Source organism: Talpa europaea (assembly GCF_964194135.1).
Source record: "Talpa europaea genome assembly, chromosome: 12".
Classification (NCBI taxonomy): Eukaryota; Metazoa; Chordata; class Mammalia; order Eulipotyphla; family Talpidae; genus Talpa; species Talpa europaea.
In genome coordinates, this window is record NC_140079.1 from 1,188,357 (window position 1) to 1,201,056 (window position 12,700).

General features: G+C 53.0%; 1 protein-coding gene across 2 annotated transcripts; it reads left to right on the forward strand.

Moving 5' to 3' along the window:
• Position 1: 1 nt before the first annotated feature.
• Positions 2-10,889, forward strand: CEP57 (centrosomal protein 57; the record flags this gene model as incomplete). 2 transcript variants are annotated; one of them, XM_084249648.1, is made up of 10 exons in its annotated part: positions 2-143; positions 2,401-2,580; positions 2,894-3,015; positions 5,013-5,129; positions 5,672-5,749; positions 5,885-5,992; positions 6,214-6,291; positions 8,036-8,274; positions 8,846-8,990; positions 10,656-10,889. In XM_084249648.1, the coding sequence occupies exons 1-10, from the start codon at positions 23-25 to the stop codon at positions 10,887-10,889; spliced, it is 1,422 nt and encodes a 473-aa protein (XP_084105774.1). In that variant the 5' UTR covers positions 2-22. The 2 variants fall into 2 exon arrangements, with proteins under 2 accessions (XP_084105774.1, XP_084105775.1); XM_084249649.1 differs by lacking the exon at positions 6,214-6,291.
• Positions 10,890-12,700: the final 1,811 nt, after the last annotated feature.

A 12,700-nucleotide genomic window follows, 5' to 3' on the forward strand; every position in this document is an offset into this window, starting at 1 on the left:
GCCAGCGAGGGCGAACGGAAGCATGGTTCGCCAGGCCGCGTCCCCTTACGTGGTGTACCCGCCCGATAAGCCTTTCCTTAACAGTGACCTGCGGCGCTCCCCGAGTAAGCCCACGTTCGCCTACCCCGAGAGCAACAGCAGAGGTACCGGAGCCGCGCCAGGGCTGGGCCTGTCTGCGCACTCACGCCGGGGCGGGGGAGGAGCCGTCTCCCCTTCCTGGCTCCATCTCCAGCTGTAAGGCCTTTCTTGTTCCCTCAGTTGGCGGACACCCACGAGATTATCAAAATGAAAGCGAGTCTGCAGTCACGGGGCCGTGCGCCTCGCTCGCGTCCCGGGAATCGGGCTTACGTCTCTGCTCCTGGGCTGGCGGGCTGTCTGCACTCTGGGCTTTCTGCTGGGCTCTGGCTGTCGCGTGGCTGTGTCTGTCGGACGCACCTGTCACTCACCCTGCTCTCGCCCCCTCGCCCCGGGTCGCATGTCTGCCCTGCCTAACTCGCCATCCCCCGCCGCTTTACGCAGAACGGCTCAGTGACTTTCCATGACTCACGTCATGAAGGCTCAGCGCTTCACACGCTGGATGAGCCGCCAGCTCCCTCCCTGGCTTCTCGTCGCTTCTTCCTTCACACACACACACTCTGTGTTCTGGCCGCTTTGCGATCCAGTTCTTCCAGGCCGGGCCGTCTGCAGTTTTCTCGCTGCCTTAACAAGCTGCCGCGCATGCAGCAGCTCTGAGGGACACGGCCGCACGGTCCAGCGTCTGGTGGGCACCTGCGGTTTTCATAGCTGGACCAGGGCCAGTCCGGCCGAGTTCCGTACCGGGGCGCGCCGGCTACCGGCTCTGTCCGATTCTTGACCAAATTCGGTGGCTGTGGGGAGGAGCCGGGGCTGTGGCTGCTGGCTCCCCTCAGGGCTCCTGGAACTTGGCCTGTGCCTCCACCCGCCCAGCAGCAGCAGCCGGGCCTCCCGCGCCCGAGCCTGCCCGTGCCGGCCACTGCCTTCCATCCCTGCGCAGAGCATGTCCTGCTGGCACTCTGGCGCCGGGTGGGCCGCTCGCCTTAGCTGGGACTGTCTTCCTGTCTGGGCCCAGCTCATCAACCACGTTGAAGTCTTTCACATCTCACAAAGGGTTTCCGCGTCCAGGATTAGGGCCTAGGCCTCTTGGGGGTGTCCGTGCTGCCTGCCACCCCACCCACGTCAGGTGTGGCACCCTTTCTGATGCTGTACTCGCCCAGTGAATTTTTCTTGTTAGAGAATTGCCCTTTGTCTTAAAGCGCACGTTACTTAGCCTTCTGCACAGTCCCCTCCGCCAGCTGCCCCAGCACACGGCCTCCCGCCACCCTCCGGTGTCGCTTCTGAACTCTCTCGGCCCTTTGCTCACGCGTTGGCCGTGGTTTCTCTGTCCACCCCATAGCGAACGTAATTACCGCGGGATCGATGAGAAGAACAGTGGGCAGGTGCCGGGGGTCCCGACTCCCAAAGCATCGCTCAGACCGTGTTCCGGAGGGCTAACAGGAGCGTAATTACTGTTTCTGTTTCATACTGACATGCCGTCCGAACCAGAAGCAGTAGTGCAGACTTGGTGCTAACAGCTAGCTCTCAGACCAAGCACCCCTGCCACGTGCCCACCACACACCGCCGCGCCCCGCCACCGTGCCCTCCTGCGTGCTCTGGGGGCGCTTACCGGGTTTCGGTTGGGGTCAGAAGTCAGTGGAGCCCGAAGCGGCGCCAGCTGGGCAGAGGCCAGGGGGAGGCTGGAGCAGCAGTGAAGGGAATAGATGAGTCTTGAGGCCAGGGTGCCAGGGTGCATGCGTGATGGTGACTGACACAGGTTACAGGGAAAAGAGCATTTCAGAAAGATGAGTTTACTTTCGGCTTTACTGAATTTGAAGTGCCCATGGGTGACGTGAAGATGAAACTTTTCACATGTGCTAGTGCGCTAGGGCTTCACAGGTCCAGCAGTGGCTGAAGCTCTGAATGGAAGGGAGTTTTCCAGACAGAAGTAGGCAAAGAAGCGAGGGCTGGGACATAGCTGCCAAGGGAGGAGAGTCAGAAAGGTGAAGCTACCCAGGTGGGCTCGAGGGAAGTCAGAGGCGCGCGCTTGGCGGCCGGGGATTTTCCTCCCGTGGGCGGCGCCAGCCCGTGCTGACAGAGTGGCGGGACGAGGTCCTGCTGACCAGACGCAGGGCGAGGGGCCCCTGGCGGTGGGCGTGGCGAGGCGTGGCTCGTGCCGGGCGGAGGCGCGAGGCCACGTGAAGAACTGAATAGTTAGGGCATCGCTCTTCCCGAAGAGCCGCCCTCCTCCGCGGGCCCGCGCGTGAGCTGTATTATCGGAGTGTCTCCTGTTCAGTGAACCTTCTCCTGTGTATCGTTGCCTTAGAGTAGCCGTGTTTGTTTTGGCAGCCATATTTTCTGCTCTGAAGAATCTTCAAGATAAGATTCGACGCTTGGAACTTGAGAGGATTCAGGCAGAAGAGAGTGTGAAAACCCTGTCCAGGGAAACGATCGAATATAAGAAAGTACTGGATGAGCAGATACAAGAAAGGGAGAATTCAAAGAATGAGGAATCCAAGCACAATCAAGGTCTGTTTAATTGGTAGAGAAATGAAAGCTGTCCGAGGGTAAGGGACAGGCCCTGGGCACTGTCCTGTGCTCGGCGCACCTGCAGGACATTCCAGTGTTGACCAACAGCTGCTGCCGTCTTGCACGTCTACTGGCGAAGGCAAGATGGGCTCGGCCAGCTGTGGAGAGATGACGCAGGCCACGCGAAGAGCCGGGGCCGCTGGAATGGGTTGTGCGTGTCGGCTGTAGATTGAATTCCTGTTCCACAGGATTTTTAACAGTTCCTTGTTAAACAATGAGTGACCTAAGTTCTGCTTTTCTTCTGTATTTTTAGAACTGACGTCTCAGTTATTGGCGGCAGAGAATAAATGCAATCTTTTAGAGAAACAGCTGGAATATATGCGAAACATGATAAAGCATGCAGAAATGGAGCGGACGTCCGTCCTGGAGAAACAGGTATGGCGCCCGCGGCGTGACGCGTCCTCAAGAACACTTGGTTAGGAAAAAATCAGATGGAAACGAAAACCTCTGCTCCCTCCGTGGGGACTAGTCACACTGTTATTTTAAATGATCGTTTCTCCTTTGATTTTAAACTTCTGGTGATAGGATCTGTGGTTCATTTTGAAGAGCTCCTAGTATGAGCTTTGAGGACAATGTGGCTTGTCGGCGGAGCCAGCGGGGCTTGCTTGGTGATGCACGTGCTCCGCGCCTCCTGAGCGGCCTTGCTGTGGAGCAGTGAGACCCAGGCTGTTGCTTCCGTCAGCTGTGTCCGGACATTTGTTCGCTGCCTTTGTTGTTACCTCTTCAAGTCACCTTCATGACGTGAAGTCTTACAAAAAGTACAAATAATTATATTACGTGTCTCTCTACTCTTGAATTTGTTTAGAAGCTTCAGTGAGGCAGCGATAGGAAGGTTCTTAGTGCTTTGTAAGCACTCTTCATGGAGTGTCCCGTGAGAGGTGTGTGTATTAGTGGCCTGTGAGTTTGCTGCAGCGTCAGCCTCAGAGAGCTGGAGAAACATACCGCTTTTTTCTATTACGAATCTAGACATTGAATTTGCCATGAAGACCACCGTTTCTGAGCATCTTTAACCTCAGCATGCAACATTTGAATGTTTATATGCTCAACATTTTGCTGGATGTTCTGCAGCATGAAAGAGAAATCCTGTGTTTCTGCCTTCAGTCCACATTCAAAGTGGAGAGTCAGACTTGAGGGGGAAAAGGAAGCTATTGGACAGCGTACGGCAGGCCTCAACAGCGCGTGCTCCAGCGCCATGCCCTTGGCAGTGGGGGCAGTGTGGGAGGCAGTTGTGCACTTGCTCTTCTGGGCCTTGTGGCCGCGCTGCTTCTGGCCCGTACTTATGCTTGTGCATTGGCACGTGACTGTGCCTGGCAGCCGCACGGGGCTGAGGGTCAGGACGCGCCTTTCTCTTACTTTGGGGCACCCTCTCTTCACTCAGAGACTCCTCTGCTCTGCTTTCAGCTTCACCGTGATTATTCCTGGTTCCCACGCGGCACTTCTCTGTTGGCTGTGGGGGGTGGGGGGGAGCAGCTCAGCCTGTCTCTCGGTTGGGACTGGCAGCCCGTGCACGTGTGCTCCCAGGGCAGAGGGCATGTCCGTGCGTGACTGACGCAGAATATGTAGAAGGGGGCGTCTTTGAACGTGGCTTCTTCAGCAGTTTTAAATAATAATTTTGATTGGGATCGCACAATAAGAATTACTCCAGTACTGGAAATATAAATCTGCGTCTATATTTAGCTTAGTGTATTATTTAAAGTGCTGCAACTATCCGTCGCTAAGGCGGATTGGAGTTAGTGTTTCACACAAATTCCTGAGAAAATTACTGCTTTATATTTTGCTCACGTGTCAGTCGGCGGGATGCCCATTGCTAGAGTTAGTTGTGTATGAAGAAAACTGTTTGTAAATTCAGGTACCTAGTGTTTTGGTTTTTTATCAATAGGCCTCAAGTTAGCGTATTGCTGCTGCTTATGTTAGTGTAATGCTTTGCCCTGTGACTCTTGGCCCTCAGTTTTGATAGGACTTGAAATTTTTGGTCCTAAACCTGGAAAAAGAAAAAATGAAAATTTTCATAGAAGTCTGAGGAAGCATGATATCAAAATCGTTGCCTTAGTGAAGAGCTCGACTGAGAGACACCACTAGGTCAAAGTGTGGTTCTGCTCAGTTCTTTCTTCCCAGAGCGCAGTCTCGCCACAGAAACACGCTGTGACGTGCATAGTGAGAACAGGGTTCTGCTTGCATCTGTGGGTGTCCCGGTGGTTTCATCTTCATGTTGTCTTCCTCCAGTTCCTCAGCCAGTGCCTGGTAAGTTCTGTGAAAGGCCAGGCGAATAGCATGTGGTGTCTTCTTAAATTCTCTCCATGTTAGTACATGTTAGTTGTTACTTGGTTTTTGATAATATAGATGATCATGCTGCATCTGATGCTGTTTTCCAGGTTTCCTTAGAGAGAGAACGACAACACGACCAAACGCATGTTCAGAGCCAACTGGAAAAACTGGACCTTCTCGAGCAGGAGTATAACAAGCTGACGGCAATGCAGGCCCTCGCGGAAGTCAGTGGCTGTGATGAGTGCATAGAGCGGTATTTCTGTCAAAGGGATTTATTATATGAGATTGGATATTTATACGAAGAAAAGTTGCCTTACAGCAGAGTAAGGTGTAGGCATTTTTATATGGAGCAGTGTAAATTTGGAGAGAGTTTGTATTTTACACCCTCGAAACTCTTCTCTGAACATGCTGACAGCTGGGTGTCTGCGTATTCCTGGGGCGAACAGCCCGCGGTGTACGTTGTCCTCTGGGCTAATTTTAGTTTGATTCGTTCACTTGGGAAGTATTTCATACCAGAGACTGAAGTCCAGGTTCAGCTTTGATGTCATTTTCCATACCTTCACACGCCGCGTGTTCCTTGGCCTAGATCTGCCATCATCCTTTTCTCCTGGCTCAGGCAGCATGTCCTGGCTGCAGCAAGCTCCGGCCTGTTGTCCAGGGCACCAGCAGGCCTAAGCTCACTGCACTGAAGCTTACAGCATGCTCGTGTTACGTTAAAATCCTGCAGATAGACGCTAAGACAAATTTTTTTAACTGTTACCACTAGAAAAAAATGCGGGAGTTGGAAGGCAAGCTCCGCGAGGAAGAGCGGGAGAGGAAGCGCATGCAGGCCACGGCGGCCCAGGTAGGCGCAGCCCGGGGAGGGGGCCGTCTCGCGCTGTGCCTCTTTCCCACAGAAGTAGATGATGAGATGTGGGCTTCTTGGGTTGTTTGTACTTTGGAATGGCCAAGGTAGAAGTTCTCAGTCGTAGCTTTCTAGTTGCAGACCGGCCTGGAAGCCAATAGGCTCATCTTTGAAGACAAGGCCACTCCGTGTGTGCACAGTGCAAGAAGAATTAAAAAAAAGAAGTCAAAGCCACCAGAAAAGGTACGGAAGCCACCAGCCGGGAGTCGTGCTAGGGTCGCTGACACCTGCACCCGAGGCCGTGGGTGCAGCCCTGGGTGGGTGCGGCTCGCGGGTCTCAGTTTCTCCACGGGAAGAGGGGACGGGTATTACCTCCTTCAGAGTTTTTATCGTGACAGTGAGAGGGTGAGTAAGTTAAGGCAAGTAACGGCCTGGGAGTAACACTGTCTCTCTTTTCTCCTCAGCGATGTCCTCGGAGCCATCTTGCCGCACAGCCGCATTACAGGCTGTGCTTGGGTGACATGCCGTTTGTTGCTGGGAAGGTGAGCTGGCCGGTCCGGGGTGTTTGTTACTCAGCTCTTTGAATTTGCCTTGAGTGCCTGTAAATGGTGGGGCCTGCCTTCTGCTCCCCTCGCCAGTGCAGCTGTAGTGATGTGAGGAGACCGAAGGGTGGAGCAGGCAGAGGGGCTGGCTTGGAGAAGGGGTGGAGGAGAGGTAATGTGCACCTGCAGTGGTGGGTTTTTAGCGTCGATTCTATTGCCTTGTCTAGAGACAGGTTTTCTTGTAAACGGCCACATGCTGTGTGTCCTCAGTCCAGGCTGGCCCTCGCTTGCTTTTGCGAGGCCCTCACATGTGGGCTCGCGTCTCGTGTCCTGTCTGCGCTGAAATGCATAGCTTGGCCTGCTGAGGGAGTGTGGCCTGTTGTGGTTACATCAGCGCTTCACTGACCACGCCTTTGGTGGTCCATGGGTGCGTTTTCAGTGTCCAGCTGGCAGTCCCTCGAGAGCCTTGAGGCAATTTTTAGTTTGGTTTGTGTATGTTTGTTCTCTGAGGCCCACAGTGTAGGCTCAGTGACGTCTGAGCAGCTCCTAGACTTTCCACTGCTTTCTGACACGTGTAGACCTGTGAGGCACAGACTACCTATGGGAAAACATGATCTGGGTCTGGCAGCCCTGGGCCCCGCATCAGGTCTCGCTGCCTCGCTGACCATCTCTTTGGGCCATGCCTTTGTGTCTCCATGGAACCTCTGATTGGGTTGGAAACAGGCTCTTAGGGTCAAGTGACGGTGTCAGTCCTGCTGGCATCTGCTGCGAGCGCTCAGCACCTCAGCCCGTGCGGCTTCACTGCAGGCGCTTCACAGACAGCGTGCAGCACCCTCCTGTCTTCCTTGCAGACATCCCTGTGCCTTGACTGTGTTGGATTTTTCTTTTCTTTTTTTTGTGTTGGATTTTTCAAATGCTTTCCTTCATTGAACGATAGGGTCATTTGACTTTTTTTTTTTCCCCCGTTGTTAGGGATTGATTTTCAAATTGATTTTCAAATACTGATCCGGCCTTGCATTTCTGAAATCACTTCAACATGGCGGGCGCGTCTTTGTGCGTGTTGCTGCTGAACAGCGTGAGAAGAGCCTCTGTCCAGCTTAGCTCAGGGATTGCAGACCCGGCTGACCGGGGCCATCTGAGCACATGTGCAAGCCCACACTGAGTTTGGGGTGTGCCTGAGAATCTGCATTTTGAAAGCTGCCTAGATGGTGCCACCTAGCAGCTGTCTGCAGATTGGAATAGCACGTTGTGATTTCTAGCATTCAAAGCACAGTGTTGGAGAAGGCTTTTCTTCCTGACATGACCCATACAAATGACCCTTTCTAATGGCCAGACAACTGACCAGACAGTTCTTGGGACCGCGCTAAAGAGCGCGGTGGAAGCCGCTGCACGGAAGATGCCTCCCACGTGAAAATGGCTCATTCTAACCTCCCGGTTGGACGGGAGGTGGTCGTGGCGGGGCTGGATGATGCCTGGGCCTTATTGCTCTGTGCTGAGGGCTGTGGCCTAGCGTCAGAGAACCTCAAGTAGGAGGCCAGCGTGAGCAGTGTACCTTGCAGGAGGGTCACTTGCAGCCCTGGCTGTGGGGAGACGAGGGTGTCACTGCTCTGGAAGCCAGCGGTCACGCGCAGGCGAGGGCGGACTCCGTGGGGTTGGTAATTGGGAGATTATGTCACCAGGCTTTTGGGGGGCAGGGAAGAAAAAGAAAACAAACATACCACATGTGGCGTCTGCACGTCTTCAGTCCACCAGCCCCAGCCACGCCGTGGTGGCCAACGTCCAGCATGTCCTGCACCTGATGAAGCAGCACAGCAAAGCCCTGTGCAACGACCGCGTGGTCAGCAGCGTCCCCCTGGCCAGGCAAGCACCCTCGCGGAGCAGCAAGAACAAGAAGTCGGTGACGCCGCCTCCCTCCAGCAGCACCAGCGAGGAGCTGTCCGAGGTCTTGCAAACGCTGCAGGATGAATTTGGGCAAATGAGCTTGTGAGTGGCAGTTTTTGGCTTTTCACTGTATTTGAGTTTTCAGACCTTGACTTTATTCACCCTCTTCCCTTTGCTCAGCGAGCACTTGTTGAACAGTCTCTGTAGCAGCCACGGAGCAGGCTGTCAGGACAGACACAGCTGTTGTGTGTGAGCGCTCCCCTCCCTAGCCCTGTTAGATGCTTTGCTTTACTGTGAAGCCCGAGGTCTGTGTCCCACTTATATTTCCTTGTTCGGGTCCTTGCTGTTAATTCCCTTCAGCTGAACTCAACTTTTACAAGTCAGGATGTAAGCGTTTGAAGGACAAGACCCTTAGATTTTCCTTTCTACTTACGTAATTCTCTTGTGGGGAGGCAGAAATATAAATAATAGTTACTGGAAATCAAGAGCTCATCTCGCAGTGCTTCCATCCTTAAAACTTACCATTCTTTAAAACTACCACTGATGGCTTGGAAATCTGCCGCTATGTTTAAGAAGCAGAGATATTTTTCATGCAGTGGTGCGTGGTGAGGGAGGTGCGCTGGGCCTGCCTGGGAACGCAGGGCCTGACCAGCCTGCACTGCTCTGTACGCAGCGATCACCAACAGCTTGCCAAGCTCATCCAGGAGTCCCCGACGGTGGAGCTGAAAGACAACTTAGAGTGTGAGCTGGAGGCGCTAGTGGGGCGGATGGAAGCAAAGGCCGGTCAAATAACTAAAGTTCGAAAATATCAAGCTCAGGTAACGGTTTTCTTTACTTGTTCTTACGGCTAAAAAACAAGAACAGAAAAACAATTTCTTTTCCCCAAATATAGTTGTGGATAAAGTAGACGGGGAGTTACAGGAGCTAGGTCTTGGCTGTAAACGCTGGTTCGGCTCATCGCTGAGAACTGGTGTTCAGCGGGTTAGGACAGGTGGCCCCACACCAGCGACGCTGCACGTCGTATGCTGGATGTACCTACTAGTCCTGTGTTCATTTGAACAAAATTTTAACTTCCACGATGCATTTCAGTGGGTCTGAGTTTACCCAAGTCTGGTAAAAAGCATCTAGAAATTCCACGTTCTAGAGGAATTCGGATATAATGTGGAAAATAACTGTAGTTTTATTTAGGTTACTAATTAAATGAAGCGCCATTGTTCCTTCCGGATGCAGGGAAAGCAGTAGGAAGCAGGATGATTCGTGTGTTTAAGACTGACCGACGCCTGGGCTGGGTGGGGAAGGCCGTGGCTGAGACCCACCTGGTCTTGGACGGGGCCTGCCAGGCGCGCACTGGGACCGCGGGGTGGACGAAAGGGCCTACTCGAGCTAAGCTTCGGACATAGTGACACGGGGCTACTTGCCGTGAGGCCTGCAGGAGGGGAGGCGACGTTTTGAAGGCCGGGACCACTGACTGGTGGAGAAGCCACAGGAGTAGAACAGGCCCATTGATGCCCACGACCCAGCCGTGCGTGGTCAGCACAGGTGGCACGTGGCGCCATGTCCACTTTTCACGGAAGGTGTCTGGAGTGGGTGTTGGTTTCATTTGATAGATGAAGTCTCTGGGCTGAATCCCCAGGGAGCGAGGCGCAGTCTCAGAGAAACGGACTGTCCCAGGACACGGCAGCTCCGTCGGTGCTGAGCTGGTGCAAACCTGACTCTTGTCAGTGTCAGAACCTGCACCGTTAAGCTTAGAAGTGCTTAAAAAAAGAATACCAGGAAATTATTTCTGTAATTGTGATGGGCCAACTTGCCACATGGTTGCCCTTCCTCTCTCCTGGGTCACCACCCTGCCAGCAGCAGCTTGTTGTAGTCACCAGCGGAAGTGAAGTAGAGCCCCACTGACTTAATCTAAAAAGAGTGACGTAGGAATAAAGTGAAGCTATAGGCCTGGAACTTTGTTTAAACCAGTGTTAATTCAACACATTTCCTAAGAGACTTCACCTACAGCAGCTTAGCATTATGCTTCAGTAAATAAGGATAAAAAGGGATTTTTGCACGGGTGGAGTTACATCGTGGCTGTGCTCTTCATTCCTTCGGGACGTTCTTCTTTGCCTGTTCAGACTTGTCTCTAGAATGTGTCTGTCCTCTCCACCTATTAAAATCCGTCCTGTCCTTCATCTTAAGTCATTTATTTTGCCTTCACGAGTTCTCCCCAAAGCCCCCAGAGTCTCATTTGCCCGTGTGTGCCTCGGCAGCACGGCCATAGTCTGTGCTGATGGCCCGCGTGCGTGTGTGGCTGGCCACCGGCATGTCTGTTGTCTCTTAAGTGCTGTTCAATGGCCACAGATATTTGAGGCCTTTAAGAAAATAAACCCAGGCTATATTATTTGTGTTTTAGTAGTACAAGTTCAGGGCACCAGCTGTCTTAAGAGAATGTGTTTTTCATTAACTTCTCTCTTTCCTGCCTTGGTCATGCCTGGGTAAAGCTGGAGAAACAGAAGGCAGAGAAGCAGAAGAAGGAATTGAAAAGCACCAAAAAGACTCTTGATGAAGAAGGAAACAGCAGCAGCCGGTCCTCTGGAATCACAGGGTCCACAAACAAGAAGGACGTCGCCAAACTGCGACCCGGAGAAAAAAGCAGGAAGAACCTCCAGTTGCTGAAGGAAATGCAAACCATCCAGAGTTCGCTGCAAAGCGACAGCGTGTGCTGGGATTACTAACTGGCACCAGGCTGTGAATTTTATCCAGATAACCTGTAACCTCAGTGAATCACATGTTGGCAATTTTCTCCCCAGGTCCCAGGCCCTCTCGTGTTGGAACTAATGGCGCAGGTGTCCAGGCCCGCACAGTTGCACGGCAGCCCCCGCCCGGCACGGCCCCGCGCAGCCAGGGCCAGGGCCAGGGGAGCTGTCAGGGAGAAGCTGCCACCTAGACTGTTTGCGTCCCGTGAATTTGCTGTTCTGGAATAGTGCACTTTGTAAACAGATGACCAGTTTTTTACTTGTGGGTGTGGTTTTTTTTACAGTAGTTCTTTATCTAAATAAAATTAGGTTTTGATTCAGAAAATCGGAGGCTGTCCCATAGGCAGAGCTTGCTTGAAAAGTCTAGTTTTAAATTTCCCTGACAGGCAGGATTTGCCCTTCTCCCCTTTCCAGCACAACTGTCAGATACATTGTTGCAACTGCGGAGGAAGGTCTTCTGTATATAAGTATTTATAGCTATTTAAGGGGGTTATTTTGTTTCACTTTTTGACATCAATCAGCTATTAAGTGTACTTATATTGATTTTTAATCCACTGTTTTAGAGACCCAAGCACTCATTTCAAGTCAATTAATTGTGAAGATTAGAAAAGCGCTTTTAAAGGCTAAACAGATTGTTAATGAAGTAAATGGAATTCTGGAATGGAAGGGGAGGTGCTGTGACGCATATGCATTTGCTGTTTTTAAGTGACACCTGTGTGTAATCATGCTGCCAGCCCAGGCCTTGCAGCTGTACTGTGAACGCGCAGGACCCCTCAGCGCGCCCTCGCTGGCGTGCCGTGCGAGTGTGCCACCGGCTGTACGCGTGCGGCCGGCACGCTCACGGAAGCTGTGATTGTGAGTAGATCAAGACATCCACTTTTTATAAATTGCCACTGAAGTCAATAAAGCAGATTTTTTTAAGGAATGATGGAATCTTGTTTACTAGCCTGTACTGGAGGCTCGAGGTGCGCGCTCTGAAGGTGCATCCTACATAGGGGAAGCTGCGGCCTCCACTTGGCATACGGTGCACTTGCTTCTCATGCCTACAGAGGGATGCTAAGTCCAGCAAGACCAGAGTGCCTGGGGCATGTGAGATGCTCCCCGTGACACAGGAGGACAGGCGGACCTCCCCTGAGGGCGGCGTCATGTCTCCCAGAGTGAGGGGAGTCCTGGGGTGTCACACAGAACCCGCATGCGCGGTCTACTGCTATGCGTCCGGCTTCCTACTGGACCTTTTCCAGTTGGAGCTCTTCACGTAGGGTCTGCAGTTTGGGGTATTTGTGATTCTCCCGAAATTGTTAGTAAACTTGCTTGCACACAAATTTCTGGTGAGCAGGTGCATATCACCCCTGAATTCATAAGTGAACCCACAGACCCCATCGCTGCTCTCGTGATGTGACATTTCTTGTGCCGCAGCCACCACTTCAGTATTAAACTTGTGTCTGCCTGAGCATCAGGTCGCTAAGTTGTGTGACCTGCACTGCCCAGCAGGGGCTCCAGTCCTGGCCGGGACAAGAGTGGCAGCGAGGCGGTGAAAGACGCCCGCTTGGGCCTTGAGACCCTCAGGTAAGAGATGGGGGAGGCTCCCGCCTGCTGCTGCAGGACAGCTTGGTCTCCCGCGTCCTGACTCCACGGACTTGCCGTAAGCAAAGCGCCGTGCGGATGCCCCGCTGCGTGAGAAAGGCGCTGCGTCCAGGGAGGCGGGCGAGCGTAGCAGGGAAGGCTTCCTGGAGGAGGTGGGGATGCCCAGACTCCAGAGGCCGGGGAGCAATGCAGCCCTTGTGAATGAG